The sequence below is a fragment of the Bison bison genome, unplaced genomic scaffold, assembly GCF_000754665.1.
Source record: "Bison bison bison isolate TAMUID 2011002044 unplaced genomic scaffold, Bison_UMD1.0 scf7180017864068, whole genome shotgun sequence".
In the NCBI taxonomy this organism is placed as follows: domain Eukaryota; kingdom Metazoa; phylum Chordata; class Mammalia; order Artiodactyla; family Bovidae; genus Bison; species Bison bison.
In genome coordinates this window covers 2,667,520-2,684,681 of record NW_011494640.1, presented here as the reverse complement: position 1 = coordinate 2,684,681, position 17,162 = coordinate 2,667,520, and the positions used below count along the sequence as shown (strand labels likewise).

The window sequence follows — 17,162 nt, the reverse complement described above, 5'->3', positions numbered from 1 at the left end:
TACATGGCAAAAGTGATAGAAAATTTGGAAAATTCTTATAGCCTTTTAACTGTAAATTCTTCCCCACTCCACTTCCCTCTCTAAATTTTAGTTTTGGCTCATGCATTCTTTCAGAAAACATTTTCTGAGCTACTATCAACACACATGACTGAGCTAGATAGTACGTCTCTATATGACTTCTAATAAATAAAGATATGGATTCCACCCTCAAGGAATGTATAATCTTCTAATAGAGACAACACTCAAGTTATGCACCAATATGAGAAAACACAAAATGGTTTGGGCAATAAAGCACTAGAGAACTACCTGAAGTAATGTATGTTAACTAAACTCATTGTTGCAATCATCTTGCATTATAGGCGTATATCAAGTCATGTTGTAAACCTTAAACCAATACAATGTTAGTCAGTCGTGTCCAACTCTTTGCAACGACTCTTTGCAACTCCATGGATTGTAGCCCACCAGGCTCCTCTGTCCATGGGATTCTCCAGGCAAGAATACTGGAGTGGGTTTCCATTTCCTTCTCCAGGGGATCTTCCCAAACCAGGGATCGAACCTGGGTCTCCTGCATTACAGGCAGATTCTTTACTCACTGATCCACCAGGGAAGCCCCAAACTAATACACTGTTATATGGGAATTATATCTCAATAAAATAGGGGAAAATTAAAAAAAAAAGAAAAAAGCCTTGCTCATCTTAGAAATTAGATAAATGGGACAAAAAGGGAAAAACTATTAAGCACCCATACTATAAACTACGCACTGTGAGACACATTTTACAACTCTTAACTCATGTAACTCTGTAACACACGTCTTATCAAAGAAACTAAACTGTTATAGTTAAACTTAAGAATTGCTATGACTTTTTATCTTATTTTACCAATTTTTTAGCAATCGTGGAAGAGTTCTAGGCACCAGGCTTCCCAGGTGGCCCTAGGGGTAAAGAATCTGCCTGCCTATGCAGGAGATGCAAGAGAGAGATGCTGGTTGGATCCCTGAGTCAGGAAAATCCCCTGGAGTAGGAAATGGGAACCCACTCCAGTATTCTTGACTGGGAAATCTTATGAAGAAAGGAGCCTGGCAGGCTATAGACCATGGGGCCACAAACAGCTGGACACAGTTGAGTGACTGAACACACACTCTATGGCGGGCTATAGACCATGGGGCCACAAACAGCTGGACACAGTTGAGTGACTGAACACACACTCTAGGCACTGAAGCAGGTGTCTCTATGAAGAAAAAAGTAATTTTTCTGCCCAGTGACTGGGTTATAGAGTAAAGTTATTTCTTCAGGCAGCAATAGAAAAAAGGTTTACTTTTGAAAAATGTTTCCTTTACTTAATAAAGTTTGTGCTTATCAAGCACAAGTATGACAGACACTGGGGTTAAGTAGCCATTTTCTGAGAAGTCACTACCACCGTCCTACTCCTTCCAAAAGTCTAGTTCTGGGAGTTCCCAGGCAGTCCAGTCAGGTAAGGATTCTGCGCTTCCACTGCAGGGGGCTTCCACTGCAGAGGGCTTCCACTGGAGGGAGCATGGGATCCCACACATTGTGCGATGCAGCCAAAAAAACCAAAAAACAAAGGGTCTAGTCCAAGCACTTGCTTAACCAAATGAAGAATTCGATACATTTTCACTCTTGGGAAACTAAAGTTCAGAGGCATTTAAGGTACCGAGTATACAGAGCTAATATGCTAGAACAAGGATCCAAACCCAAGTCTAACTTCAAAGGCAATGTTTTTTCTTGCTTTTTCTACCATCCTTGTGATAGACTTGCCCAGAGTCAGTCAGCAAATGGCAATCTTCTACATTCAGTAACTCTAATATACTATGAAGGATGCAGACATCAAAGAGGGCTTGTAGTCCCTTGGCAAAAATGATTTAAGCCACTGTATTACGCACAGGCTCTGCTTGATTTCCCAAGTGGAATGGAAGAATGTAGGAATGACCTGTGAATGTGGTCAAACCTCAATGGGAAAAAAAATCATTGCTTGCTAACTTTACTGTGCACACACAGGACCAACAGTCTCCATAGCCACCGAAAGCCCCAATTCCTTTGCCACATGACATCCAGAGGCACAGAGCCAGCTCTTCTGAGCTTTCCTCACAGAATGCTCCAATAGGTCTAACTTTGCTCTAAATTTGTATGCTCTTAAAAAAATAAATAAATAAATAAATTTGTATGCTCTTAGCATGCAAAACAATATCATAAACATATATTTAACTTGCACAAATCATTCTCTTCACAATTTTATTACCTCATTAAAATTTTTTTTATAATAATTGAAAACATATGCAAAAACAACGTAATAATGAATACCCACATACCCATCGCCCAGCCCCAACAACTATCAACCCGTTGCTAATCTTGCCCCATCCACTTTCCCCTTTACCAGATTATTTTGAAGCAAATCCCAGGCATCACATCATTTCATCTGTAAATAACAAAAATTCCTTATCATAAAATATCCAGTTCATATTTCCAGCTATTTTTAAAATGTCAAATTTAAAAAAAAAACAAAAACAGTATCCAAGTAAGGTCCACACATTAAAGTCAGCTGATAAATCTTGTATTTTAATCTACAGATTCCCATCTTTTATTTCTAGCAATTTGCTAAAAAAACAATAACGTAAACTGTGTATGGATACAAACATGGATATATTATAAAATTATAAAAACATGCCATTTCAAGATAGTGATTACTTCTGGTGGTAAGGAGGGAAGAGGAATGGTAAGGGGGCGTGAGTAGCTTCAATTCTTTTTGTGATGTTTTATTTCTTTAAAAATCACTAACAGGAAAAGACCTAAAACAATAAAGCTGAGTGGGGGTTTAATAGTACTCATTATTATGTTATATGGTGTAACTGTAACTTTTATATGTTTGAAATATTTACTAATAAAACCATTTTAAAATTAAGAAGCCAGTGGGGAAACAATGATTACATTTTGAAGTTTCAAATGTCCTCTCAAGTAAAATAGGGACCATCATAGTACCTACCTCATAAGGTTGTTGTAAGAATTATAAATGAGATTATGAATACAAAAGCACTTAGCATACTACAGGCACAATGTAAAAGATAATAAAGTGAAGTTCCACAAAGACGGCCTTAGTATTTGCCTGTCTGCCATTCTACCATCACCTGCCTTTCCTGGCACTTGCTTTGTAGTAATCTTAAATACGAAGTTCCTGGGACTTCCCTAGCAATCCAGTGGTTAAGACTCCATGCTCCCAAAGCAGGGGGCTCGGGGTTCAAAACCTGGTTAGGAAACTAAGATCCCACATGCCACCACCAAAAAAAAAAAATTTTAATAAAATATGAAAATCGTATTTTTAAAGGAAAAATATATTTCCCATCTCCCGTTTCTCTCTTAATTCTCTGTGACCCTATTCTGTCCTTCCATGTCTCTCTCATCTGTCCACCCCCTTCTTCACACTTCAGTTTACCACCCCCTCGCTCTGTTCTCTAACCTGGTTGCAACCTCAGAAACTAGCTCCCTTTCTATTTTTATCGTACCTAAGAAAACCTATTGCCTTAAAACACAAAGCCTTATATTATTCAGGCCACTAAAACTGCAACACCAAACACAACCTCATACCCCTTTCAAGGCTCTAAAACCAAGACCATTACCAAGCTGGATCTGACAGGTTTGGCCAAGGGCAAGGATTATTTCCAAAAGACCCATTGATCTTTGAGCTTTGATTTCCAACCTTTCCTATGTGCAATACGTGTGAGACATACAGCATTAAAGACACTCGGTAGCCTTTATCACTCCATGAAACGGGCATAAAGTTTAAGCGAAATTAAACTGAACTGCAATTATCTGTAAGAATTCTGCAGACACTGCAGGAAAGAAAAACAACTCGGGCTGCAAATCTCTGCTTTAGGTAACGGCTCACTTAGATAAGGGTGCCAGGACTTTCCTCCCACAGAAACCAAATACTACTCAGCCGAAGCAACAGGTTTCTTTTTAAAAAGAAAATGTTTTTTAAATGATTTAGACAGGATTGCTAAAGCTTGAAGCCTCTAACAAACCCATCAAACTGGAAATTAGGTTGGGGCAGCAGATGGGCAATTCAATTACTTCCTCTCCCGGGCCCACCAGGCGGTGCCAGGTGCCCGCTCTCCTGCCCTGGAAGGAACTGGTGGCACCTCCGATCCTCGAGTGCTTGATCGCAGTTCGCCCAACGCAGGATACGGCTTGGTCGCCCCCAGCTCTCCCTAAGAAGCTCTATAGGCGCCGTACTGCACTGCCCTGCGGGCAGGGCCTTCGCACTCCCCTCCTCCCCCAAAGACCAAGAATTCCCGCCTCTCCGCGGAAGGCGGGAGCAGCTCGGGGCTTGCTTCCCATTCCCCAGCAGGAGCCAAAGCAGCCCCTCAGCAGAGCGGCGCGGTACACCCTCACCCTGCGGATGGCTGCCCGTCCCACACCTCCACTCTCCCCTGGGGCGGGCCACCCTCTCTTCGCTGCCTACCCGCCCGCAAGGCGCGGCCGGAAAGACAGCAATTTTTTGCCTAGCAACACCCTCCCCGCCTTGGGGCAGGGGACAGAGGCAACCCCCACCGCCACCTCCCCACCCCCACCGGGCACAGAAAACGGACGTCGTTCGCCCCTCTCGGGTAACCAGACGGCACCCTTTGCCTGGGCAGGGTGAGGGGCATCTACCGTCCGCCGACGTGAATGGGGGGCGGGGGCACAGACACTCCCCCCTCCCGCCGCCATCACCTCAGAAACGAAAACGAGCCCTTCTCCCAGCAGGGTGAAGGCCTCAACCCCTCAACGGGGCGGACGGCATGCGCGGCCCTCTGGAGAAGCAACAGGCGCCCCCCTCCCCCTCCCAGCCGAGGCTCGCCGACCACCGCTCCTCCCTCAGCTGTTCACCTCCGGAAGCCCGGCCAAAGCCTAGGCGAACGACTGCGCATCACTCCGCCCCCTGCGCCATCTTATCGCCCCCTCCCCGACCTCCCCTACCCCGAGGGTGCCGGGCCAGCGCCAGGGGGAGGGCAAACAGGCAATGATTGGCAGGAAACCGCCCCGCCTCTCAGAGGGTTGCGCCCGGCGCAGGCGCCGAAACCCCGCCCTCCACACCGCCTACCCCCACCTACGGGCTCCATCCCTTTTCGTTTCATCGACCCGCTCGACACTTGGCTGTTCCTGGCTGCTGGTAGGAGGAGAAGGGTGCAGGCGGATCAAGCCGAGCGACGAGTTGAGCTGATGCAACCTAACCTGGACCCGCGTGACAGTTTCCGGCACGCGGCAGCGGCGGCGGCTGCGACCGAGAAAGGGGCCTGGGTGCCGGGCTAACCGCTGGAGACTGCAGCGACAGAGCCATGGGGGACTCTCTGAGCCCTGAAGAGAAGCTAAGCCTTATCACCCGGAACCTGCAGGTCGGGCTTCGGGGTTGAAAGTGCGCGGTTGGGGGACTGGGGGCCGGAGGTCCAAGTGATCCTTAGCACCTCTTACGGGGTCCTAAGTAAGAGGTGGGGACCCGGGATTCCGCGCCGAGGCAGCTCGGAGAGAGATTGCAGTCCCTGCTGCCGGTCGGTCAGTCAATCCATCACTACAGAAATCACAGTAGTCACACTTCCTGAGTGCCATTACTTGTGTTGAGCCAGGCTTTGAATCCACGCCACCCACCCTATTATGTGCCAGGCGCGGTGCTAAGGTGCTGGGGGGTACGTCAGGACCCTACCCTCCCAGAGCATGTCTGGAGGAAATCAGACGTTTGCAAGGACCCAGGATCCAGACATTTAATTAAGTCGAAACTAGTGCTGAAAGGTGCTTTACGCGGAGATCTTTATTAAAAGGAAGTTAGGAGGAAGGCTGCGGAGAGTGTTCAGGGAAGGCTGAGAAATAACCTCTAAACTGCCCTGAGGGATACGGATCACCTCTTCACTTTACCTATGTTTTGCTGGTTCCAGAAACTGCAGTAGTAAAAGTTAACCAGGATAATGGGGGTTAAAAACGCATCAGGTAGAATAGAGGGAACCCAGGTCAAGAGCCAGAGGGGAGAAAGAACTCTGTGGTTCTGAGAGAAGGCTAAGTTGGAGTAAAGGAAGCAAAGTGCAGATCAAGCACTTAGAAAATATTTACATTGCTCATTCTCTTGACTCTCTCAGGCCTCTGTTGTCACATCATCTGTGGCCTTTATTTAAATAACAAACCCCTGCCACCAAAACTGCCTCATCCCTTGCTGCTGCTGCTGCTAAGTCGCTTCAGTCGTATCCGACTCTGTGCGACCCCATAGACGGCAGCCCACCGGGCTCTCTGTCCCTGGGATTCTCCAGGCAAGATCACTGGAGTGGGTTGCCATTTCCTTCTCCAGTGCATGAAAGTGAAAAGTGAAAGTGAAGTTGCTCAGTCGTGTCCGACTCCTAGTGACCTCATGGACTGCAGCCTACCAGGCCCCTCTGTCCATGGGATTTTCCAGGCAAGAGTACTGAAGTGGGTTGCCATTGCCTTCTCCAACTTTATGGTATAGATATTTACTCTACCTTTTTTTGTTATTTCTCCATAGAACTGATCACAATCTGACAATATGGTACATTTTTCTAGTTTGTTTAGGAGGAGCAGGCAAAGACCAGGTCATGAGGGTGGTGTTGGCGATGTTTGACAGTGGGGTTTATTCTGAAGGCAGTTTTTCTCTTTTTATAAGATACAATTCACATACCATAAAATCCACCCTTTTAAAGTGTGTGGGTCAGTGAGTTTTGATGTAGTCATATGGTGTTCAATTACCATCATTATTTAATTCCAGAGCATTTTCTTCATCAAAAATAGCCTGTACTTATTACTAATCACTGTTCAGTCTTCGCCTCTCCCCAGTCCTATGGAACCACTGATCTGCTTTCTGTCTCTAATTTGCCTATTCTAGGCATTTCATATAAATGGAATCACAGTATGTGGACTTTTATGTCTAGCTTCTTTCACTAAGCTTAATGTTTCCATGTTTCATCCATGTTGTTACACTTACCAGAACTCTGTTGCTTATTACAGCTGAATAATATCCCATTATATATTGGATTCCTGGATCGGAAAGATCCCCTGGAGAAGGGTATGGCAACCCACTTCAGTATTCTTGCCTGGAGAATTCCATGGACAGAGGTGCCTGGCAAGCTACAGTCCATGGGGTCACAAAGAGTTGGACACAATTGAGCAACTAATACTACTTTTATATGAATATACTACATTTTATTTCTCCGTTTGTCAGTTTATGGACCTTTGAGTTATTTTCACTCATAACTTGATCTTTTTTTTTTTGTCCACACCACACAGCATGTGGGATTTTTTTCCAACCAGATATTGAACCCACGTCCCTTGCAGTGGAAGCATGGGGTCTTAACCACTGAACCAGAGAAGTCCCATTCTCATAACTTCATCTTAACCAGAGATTCTTGCATGCTTCGCCTTAGCCAGATTCTTTGTTTCCTAGCCTCTCTCCATAAGGAGAGGTTAGGGAGAAACAACACACAAAGCTAGTAGCATTGATTTACTCAGGTTTTAAAGATTAAGTGATACGACCTTTTTTGAGTAGTAAAAACTCCAAGTGTCTGCATAGTCAGGGGCTTGAAGGATGCAGGATCAGCCTCGCAACTGGCTTGGAACATACGATTTTAACAAGTCCTGCTAATAGATATTAAACCAGCAAAACAATTTTTGTCTTTCATGACTTCCAATAGTTTCCCCAAACCATCACCTGAAGAAACACTAAAATCTCTTGTCACAGCATACTAGCCTATTGGGCTTCCCTGGTGGCTCAGCGGTGAAGAATCTGCCTGCAATGCAGGAGACCTGGGTTCAGTCCCTGGGTTGGGAATATCCCCTGGAGAAGGGAAAGGCTAACCACTCCAGTATTCCGGCCTGGAGAATTCCATGGACTGTATAGTCCATGGGGTCTCAAAGAGTCGGACACGACTGAGCAAACTTTCACTTTCAGTAGCCTATTAGGATTTTTCTAATATTGTCTTAGGGCAAAGGAAATTATTAAATAAACCATTTAAATAGGCAAATGAGTTAATTGAATTTTGTTCTGAAGACCTCTCTGGCTTCCTTTTGCGGTGTGGATTGAAGAAAACGAATAGATTTGGGGGACCTGTTAAGCTATTACAGTTACCTTGGTGTGATCTAATGATGGCCAAGACTTCGTTGGTTGTGTAAAGGTGGAAAGAAGTAGGAGGACTTAAGAGCTGTTTGAGAGTAACTTTTGCAACTCAGTACCATTTACTGCACTAGGGGTGAAACTGTAAGTCAAAAAGATGCCTGGGGAGTGAAGGAGAAAGGTGAAAGCGTGAGTTTAATTTTGAACATGTGATTGAATTAACTGGGTTGATAACAAGTACATGTTCTATATAGGTGTGAGCAGAAGATTTGGTAGTTACTGGGGAGACCTGGGTTCAATCCCTGAGTTGGGAAGATTCCCCTGGAGGAGGGCATGGCAACCCATTCCAGTATTCTTGCCTGGAGAATCCCCATGGACAGAGGAGCTTGGCGGGCTACAGTCCATGGGGTCTCGAAGACTCGGACACTGAGCGACTAAGCACAGCACACAGCACAGCTCATAAGTAGTAATTGAAGCAACTGAAGAGGATCAGTTACGGAGAATGTAGAGTAAAAAGAGATAGGCCCCAAGGATTGCTAACATTTAAATAATTAGGAAGACAAATAGCTGCAAAGAAATCTGAAAGACAGAAGCCAGAGAAGTAGGAGGAAAACTAAGAGTAAAATAGAGGAAACCCAAAGAGATTTCCATGAAGTGAGGACTAAAAAGTATTCATTCAATTTAGCAACTTGGAGGCCATCTATGATCTTACCAAGAGCATTTTCAGTTGTGTGATGCTGTGTGGAATTCAGACTGGAATGGGAGATAAGGAATGGAGAGCAGAAGAGACACCTTTCAAGAAACTGGCTGTGAAAGGAAGGAGCATGAGCTGAAGGTAGTTGGAGGGGAAGATACGGTTAGGGACAGTCTCCGTTTCCCTAAAGTCACTGTCATTACACCAGAGTGGTACTAGCACCAGCACCAGCTTCCTTTGGTTCTCACTCAGCGCTGAGAGCCTGGCTAGACCTCCCTGCTAACTCTGAGTCTGGACTCAGTGAAACGTACCTTTGTTTTCCTTGTCACAGGGTAAAGGATGAGCAGGTGTTGTTTGGTTACTCATTTGTGGCTGACTCTTTGGGACCCCATAGACTGCAGCATGCCAGGCTTCCCTGTCTTCACTATCTCCCAGAATTTGCTCAAAGTCATGTCCTTTGAGTCGGTGATGCCATCCAACTGTCTCCTCCTCTGTCGCCCCCTTCTCCTCCTGCCCTCAATCTTTCCTAGCATCAGGGTCTTTTCCAGGAATTGGCTCTTCGAATCAGGTGGCAAAGGATTGATTGGAGTTTCAGTATCAGTCCTTCCAATGAATACTCAGGATTGATTTCCTTTAGGATTGACTGGATCTCATTGCTGTACAAGGGACTCTGAAGAGTCTTTAGCACCACAGTTTGAAAGCCTCAGTTCTTCGGCACTCAGCCTTCTTTACAGTCTGACTCTCATGTTTGTATATGACTGCTGGAAAAGCCATAGCCTTGACTATGTCAGCAAAGTGATGTCTCTGCTTTTTAATACGCAGTCTAGGTTTGTCATAACTTTTCTTCCAAGGAGCATCTTTTAATTTCATGGCTGCAGTCACTTTGGAGTGATCACTGCAGTGATTTTGGAGCCCAAGGAAACAGAGTCTGTCACTGTTTCCATTTTTTTCCTCCATCTATTTGCCTTGAAGTAGTGGGACTGGACAACTGAAGCGACTTAGCAGCAGCAGCAGCAGCAGTGGGACCGGATGCCATGATCTTCGTTTTTTGAATATTGGGTTTTAAGCCAACTTTTTTACTCTTCTTTCACCTTCATCAAGAAGTTCTTTAGTTCCTCTTTGCCTTCTGCCGTTAGGGTGGTATAATCTGCGTATCTGAGGTTATTGGGTTGAGTGAGGTGGGACACTGCCATTAAAGCAGCTCTTCTGCTTCCACTACAGGAGGTTCTCGGGGAAGAGAAGCTGAAGGAGATACTGAAGGAGCGGGAACTTAAAGTTTACTGGGGGACAGCAACTACAGGCAAGCCACATGTGGCTTACTTTGTGCCCATGTCTAAGATCGCAGACTTCCTGAAAGCAGGATGTGAGGTAAGAACTAATATTATAAACCGAGCAGTTGCCCTTGAGCAACGGCCAAAAGAGAGACTTACTCGCTTGTTTGGAGGTACTTGAACAAATTCACATTTTGGTGACCCCTTTTATCTTTTCTGTCCAGGTAACGATTCTGTTTGCGGACCTGCACGCATACCTGGATAACATGAAGGCTCCGTGGGAGCTTCTAGAACTTCGAACCAGCTATTATGAGAATGTGATCAAGGCAATGCTGGAGAGCATTGGGGTGCCCTTAGAGAAGCTCAGGTTCATCAAAGGCACTGATTACCAGCTCAGCAAGTAAGTGCTCCACCCTCCTCGCGGGTCTGGTGCTTCTAGTTACCGCCTGGGGAGTCAAGGCACTCTAAATTTGGATTCGAAGGTGCTGGGCTCTCCTTGTTAAGAACCATTGAAAATTGTATACACTTTGTCCTTTTAATTCATCTATCAAAAATCTACTGACTAGTAAATGCCTAGGTACCATACTATTTGCTGGGAATATAAAAGTCACCACAACAAAGTCTTTGGCCTTGTAGACCTCACAGCATATGGGAAAGTGGCAGCCTCCCTTTCTCTTTCCAGACTCAGCAAATAGTAATAAAAGAAATGTGAAAAAAAATCACATTTGTAACATCAGCATTCATATAATTTTTTGCTCTAATTTTTAAAAAATTACTTATTAGGCTCTGCCAGGTCTTAGTTGCAGCATGCAGGATCTTTAGTTGTGGCATGCCGGATTTAGTTCCCCGATCAGAAATCGAACCCGGGTCCCTCCATTGGGATTACGGAGTCTCAGCCACTGGACCGCCAGGAAAGTCCCTGTGCCCTAATTTTTTAGCTTCCAGTTTCCTAAGTAATCCTCCCTGCCCACTGCCTCATAGTCTCCACGTTATTTTTTTAATCTTTCAAATAAGCCATGTATCTCTATAATGGTCACTTTTACATTTAAACCCTTAGACCAACTTTTTAAAAGGTAAGCATTGTTCTATCCTATTTCACAGATACGGAAAGGGATTCAGATTTAACTTTCCCAAGTTCATGCAGCTAGTAAGTGTAAAGGCCATGATGTGAACTCAGATCTCTTGCTTACAAGTTGATTTTTATTTCATCTAACGTAATTTTCTTTATATTCCCCACTGTTGGACATGTAGAGTTTTAAATAAAGCGTATACCTCAGAGATATCGCAGGTTTGGTTCTAGACCACCTCAGTAAAGGGAATGTCACAATAAAGTGAGTCACATGAATATTTTAATTTCCTAGTGCATATAAAAATATATGAAAATATGTGTTGGACTTCCCTGGTGGTCCAGTGGTTAATACTCCCTGCTTCCACTACAGGGGGAATGGGTTCAATCCCTGGTCAGGGAAGTTCTGCATGCTGCAACTACGTGTGGACAAAAATAATAAATAAAAGTTATGTTTATGCAGTACTATAGTCTGTTAAGTGTGCAATAGCATTATGTCTAAAAAAGCAGTGTGTGTGCCTTAATTCAGAAATACTGTGTTGTTAAAAAATGCTAACCATCATCTGAGCCCTTGGTGAGTCATAATTTTTTAGCTGGTGGAGGGTCTCTCCTCAGTGTTGATGAATGGCAACCGATCAGGGTGGTGGTCGCCAAAGGTTGTGATGACTATGGCAGTTTCTTAAGACAACAATGGAGTTTGTCACATCAATTAAGTCTTTCACAAACAATTTCTCTGTAATTTGTGATGCCTTGTGATAGCATTTTACCCACAGCAGAACTTCTTTCAAAGTCGCAATTAGTCCTCTCAAACCCTGCCACTGCTTCATCAACTAAGTTGATACAATATTCTAAATCTTTGGTTGTCTTTTCAACAGTCTCCATTGCATCTCCACCAGGAGTAGTTTCTATCTCAAGAATCCACTTTCTCTGCTCATCCATAAGAAGCAACTTCTCATCCATTTAAGTTTTATCATGAGATTGCAGCAGTTTGGGTTCCACTGCTAATTCTAGTTCTCTTGCTCTTTCCATTATATCTACAGTTACTTCCTTCACTGAAGTTTTGAACCCTTCACTTCCACCTGTGAAAATTGGAAGCAATTTCTTCCAAATCCTTGTAATGTTGATATTTTGCCCACTTCCCATGAATGACAAGTTTTGTTGCATTTCTAAAATTATGAGACTTTAATGTTGAAATTACTGTTTGAGCCACAGGCTGCAGAATGGATATTGTGTTAGCAGGCATGAAAATAATGCCAATCTCATTGTACACCTCAATCAGAGCTCTTGGATGACCAGATGCATTGTCAATGAGCAGTAATGTTTTGAAAAGAATCTTTTTCTGAGTTTTTGTTGTTCAGTTGCTCAGTTGTATCCCACTCTTTGTGATCCCACAGACTGCAGCATGCCAGGCTTCCCTGTCCTTCACCATCTCCCAGAGCTCGCTCAAACTCATGTCCATTGAATCGGTGACACCACCCTACCATCCAAGCATCTCGTCTTCTGTCGTCCCCTTCTCCTCCTGCCTCAGTCTCTCCTAGTGTCAGGGTCTTTTCCAGTGAGTCAGTTCTTCACATCAGGTGGCCAAAGAATGGAGCTTCAGCTTCAGCATCAGTCCTTCCAGTGAGTATTCAGGACTGATTTCCTTTAGGCTTGACTGGTTTGATCTCCTTGCAGTCCAAGGGACTCTCAAGAGTCTTCTCCAACACCACGGTTCACAAGGCTCAATTCTTCAGAGCTCAGCCTTCTTTATGGTCCAGCTCTCACATCCATACGTGACTATTGGAAAAACCATGGCTTTGACCACGCAGACCTTTGTCTACAAAATAATGTCTGTGCTTTTTAATATGCTGCCTAGGTTTGCCATAGCTTTTCTTCCAAGGAACAAGCGTCTTTTAATTTCGTGGCTGCAGTCACCATCTGCAGTGTTTTTGGAGCCCAAAAGAATAAAGTCCGTCATTGTTTCCCCATTTGCCATGAAATGGTGGGACTGGATGCCATGATCTTGGTTTTTTGAATGTTGAGTTTTAAGCCAGCTTTTTCACTCTCCTCTTTCACCTTCATCAAGAAGCTCTTTAGTTCCTCTTCACTTTCTGCCATAAGGATGGTGTGGGCTTAAAATATTCAGTAAACCATGCTGTAAACAGATGTGCTTTCATCCAGGTTTTGTTGTTCCATTTATAGAGGACAGGCAAAATAGATTTAACATAATTCTTAAGGGCCTTGGATTTTTGAAATGATGAATGAGCATTAGCTTCAACGTAAAGTTGTTAACTGTATTCCCCCTAACAAGACAGTCACCCTGTCCTTGACGCTTTGCAGTCTGGCACTGACTTTTCTCTAGCTATGGAAGTCCTAGATGGCATCTTCTTCCAATATAAGGTGTTTCGTCTGCACTGAAAACCTGTTGTTTGATGGAGCCACCTTCGCTAATTTTCTTATCTAGATCTTCTAGATGACTTGCTGCAGCTTCTGTATCAGCACCTGCTTCTTCACCTTGCACTTTAATGTTATGGCTTCTTTTCTCTTAAACCTCATGAAGTCTGAAGTTAACAAAACCCCTATTGATGTTACTATCGCAAAAAAATTATAGTTTGATGAAGGCTCAGATGATGGTTAGCATTTTTTAGCATGTATTTACTAAGGCATGTACATTTTAGTTTTCAGGTATGTACAGTTTTTAGGCATAATGCTATTGCACACTTAATAGAATGCAGCATAGTATAAATATAACTTGAATATGCACTAGGGAACCAAAACTTTATATGACTTACTTTATTGCAATATTCATTTCCTTGTGGTCATCTGGAACTGAACCCACAGTATTCTCAAGGTATGCTTGTAACATGAAAGATCACGTATGACAATAGTGAAGAAATTTGAAATATTGCAAGAGTTAACCAAAATGTGACACAGACATGAAAGGAACAAACACTGTTGGAAAAATGGCACCAGTAGACTTGCTTCATGTGCCGAAAAGTTGCCACAGAAGAAACCCTTCAATTTTTAACAAACAGTATCTGAGGCACAGTAAAGTGAAGTGCAGTAAAATGAGGTCTGCCTGTACTAGAAAATTCACCTAGAATGCAGCTCAGAAATGGACAAAAAAGCTTTAAGCATGATTAAGTTATGGATAAGAACTTTTGTTTCCAGCAATCTGACAGACTAGGTACTCTGATCAACCTTCCTGCTGAAAAGTGTTTTTTTAAATGCTGGATAATATATTTTTTAAGCCTTCTAAATGCTCAAATTTGGGCTTCCCTAGTGGCTCAGACAGTAAAGAATCTGCCTGCAAGGCAGGAGACCCGGATTCAGTCCCTGGGTTGGGAAGATCCCCTGGAAAAGGGAATGGCTACCCAGTATTCTTTTTTTTTTAAATCACAATTTAATCTGGTAACAATAGGCGTGCATGCATGCATGTGTGTGTGCAAAGTCACTTCAGTCATGTTCAACTGTTTGCAGCCCCATGGACTGTAGCCTGCCTGGCTCCTCCATCCATGGGATTCTCCAGGCAAGAGTACTGGAGCGGGTTGCCATTTCCTTCTCCAGGGGATCTTCCCAACCCAGGGATCAAACCCAGGTCTCCTGCTTTAGCAGGCAAGTTCTTTACCACTAGCGCCACCTGGGAAGCCCCAACTCCGGTATTCAGTCAGTCCATGGGGTCGCAAAGAGTCAGACACGGCTGAGCAATGAACACAAGTGTTCAAATAAATCGATTGACAAATTGGTCAAGAATACTCAGTGGCCGGGAACCAAGTGAAGGTGGGAGCACAAAGAGGTTTGTATTTCAGTTAATCTAAGATGTTTTTTTAAATGCTGCTGATTAATCTAATGTGCCTGAATTTTTAATAGTCATCTAGGTTTCAGAGATGCTAAATGTTTAAATAAATATGTCTTAAAATCTATAAAAGATGATAAGAGGAACACTGAAGACTACACGTACCTTGAGGAAACTCCTTGAATTGTATGTACTTGAACTGTAGTTTTCATGGCCTCACAGACCACAGTGGGAAAAAAGGAAAAGGTAAAACTAGAGTATTAGGCCAAGAGGCACAATATTTGAGTTAGTAAGTGTTCCAGAAAAACGAAAAACAGACTCAGAGGGAAGGAAGTCATCAATGAAACGATGTAAGGACAATTAAAGGATATGAATTTCCAGACTGAAAGGGCTCATTGAGTGCCTAATACAGTGAATGAAAATAAACCTACACTGAAGTGCATTATTTTGAAATTTTAAAGCACTGGGAACAAAAAAGTATATGCAAAGGGACAAAAGTCACATACAAAATAATAGCAATCATAATGGTTCTGCACTTCTCCAAAGGGACCCTGAAAACTAAAAGGGGATGAAACAGAGCCATTAAAATTCTGAGGGAAAGGAATTTCCAACCTAAAAATCTGTACCTACACAAACCACCATTCAAGTGTAAAGGCAAAATACCTGAAAATATTTATTGAAAAAAATTATTTTCAAGTTTTTGTTTGCCATTTGTATTTCCTTTTCTATCAATCAAGTGTCTATGCAAGTGTCTTGGCCCATTTTTTTTTTCACTTTTTTTAATAAAGTTCCTTGTGTTTTCTAGATGCCAGGTCCTTTGTCATTTATATAGCATGGAGATAGGATAAACAACTGGAACAGAATAAACATAAACAACTGAAGCAGAGTTGAGAAATAGGTCCTCACAAATATCGAAACTTGATATGTGACAGAGCTGGCAGTGCAGGTCAGCAGAGCAAGAATAAACTTTTTAAGAAAAAAATGATGCAGAGATATTTAGCTGTCCATATTGGGGGGAAAAACGATCCCTTCATTCCAAGTGGATTAAGGATTTAATTGTTAAGGCCAAACTATAAAACATTTAAAAGACAACATATAATAAGACTGTCCTATGATTGTGGTTTAGGGAGAATTAAACAAGACATACCAAAAACACAAATCACAGGAAAAGATTAATGGATTCACCTTTACTACAATCGAAGCCTTCACTACATCAAAAGTAAGATAAAAAGACAAGCCACCCACTAGGAGAAGATATTTATAACAATTTAAGTGGCAAAGGAGTATTATATGTCAAAAACGGCAAAACCAGTTGTCAAAAATTGGGCTTCCCTTGTACTCCAGTGGTTATGTGTCTAGCTGCCAATGCAAGGGACATGAGCTTGATCCCTCGTCCAGGAAGATTCCACATGCCTCGGGGCATCTAAGCCTATGCACCATAATTACTGAGCCTGCACACTCTAGGGCCCTTGAGCCACGAGTACTGAAACCCAAGCACCCTAGAGCCCTCAAGCTGCAACAAGAAAAACCACTGCAGTGAGCAGCCCACGCTCCACTAGAGAAAACCCACAAGCAGCAACGAAGACCCAGTGCAACCAGAAATAAGTAATTTTTTAATATAAATGAATAATATTTTAATGGCAAAACTTTAAATAATGAGAATATTAAGTAATAAAATTGATTAAAAGCCACTTTGGAAAATAGTTTGACATTATCTTGAACTGAAGTTCAAGATGCAAATCACTTATCACACAGAAATTCTACTCCTAAGCATATATAAAGGAACTGCACATATGTACCAGGATACATGTATAAGAATATTTATAGCACATTGTTTAGAGATACAAACATACTATAAAACAGGACAGAAATACAAAAGTTGAGGCTAATGGTTACTCTGGAGAAAGAAGAAGTAGAATTGTGGAGGAGTGCACAGGAGCCTTAGAAGTAATTAAATCTTTTTTTTTTTTTGACTATACATGCGGGATCTAAGTTCTTCAACCAGGGACCGAACCCAAACCCTCTGCAGTGGAAGTGTGGGGTCTTAACCACTGGACCACCAAGGAATTCCCTAGGTCCCTTTTCTTAAACTGAGTGATGGGCAGTGTAGTCATAATATTGTTCATTATTCCTTACATGTATTTAAGTTAAAAAAAAAAGACATGACGATAGACTGAGAAATTCTGGTGTTTATTTAATAGGCATCCAGAAGAAGAGAGTAGAGGGGAATGGCAGAGAAGCCCTTTTTTAGGAGTTAAG

The 17,162-nt window shown here is 42.9% G+C and overlaps 2 protein-coding genes across 10 annotated transcripts in view; one reads left to right on the top strand and one right to left on the bottom strand.

Moving 5' to 3' along the window:
- The window catches only part of S100PBP (S100P binding protein), a 33,739-nt gene extending 28,717 nt beyond the window's left edge, over nucleotides 1-5,022 (bottom strand). For 2 of the 9 annotated variants that reach the window (XM_010836926.1, XM_010836934.1), the window contains exons 1-2: nucleotides 4,881-5,021; nucleotides 2,392-2,433 (exon numbers count right to left, since the gene is read on the bottom strand). The gene's annotated coding sequence lies outside the window, so the exon portion shown is untranslated. The other 7 variants (XM_010836932.1, XM_010836928.1, XM_010836929.1 and 4 more) reach the window with 7 other exon arrangements.
- Nucleotides 5,023-5,171: 149 nt separating this feature from the next.
- Nucleotides 5,172-17,162, top strand: part of YARS (tyrosyl-tRNA synthetase) — a 32,169-nt gene continuing 20,178 nt past the window's right edge. Inside the window, exons 1-3 of the mRNA XM_010836924.1 lie at nucleotides 5,172-5,386; nucleotides 10,013-10,159; nucleotides 10,287-10,462. Of these exons, the coding sequence (XP_010835226.1) occupies nucleotides 5,330-5,386; nucleotides 10,013-10,159; nucleotides 10,287-10,462 (380 nt within the window). The 5' untranslated portion in view covers nucleotides 5,172-5,329. The remainder of the gene's footprint in view (nucleotides 5,387-10,012; nucleotides 10,160-10,286; nucleotides 10,463-17,162) is intronic.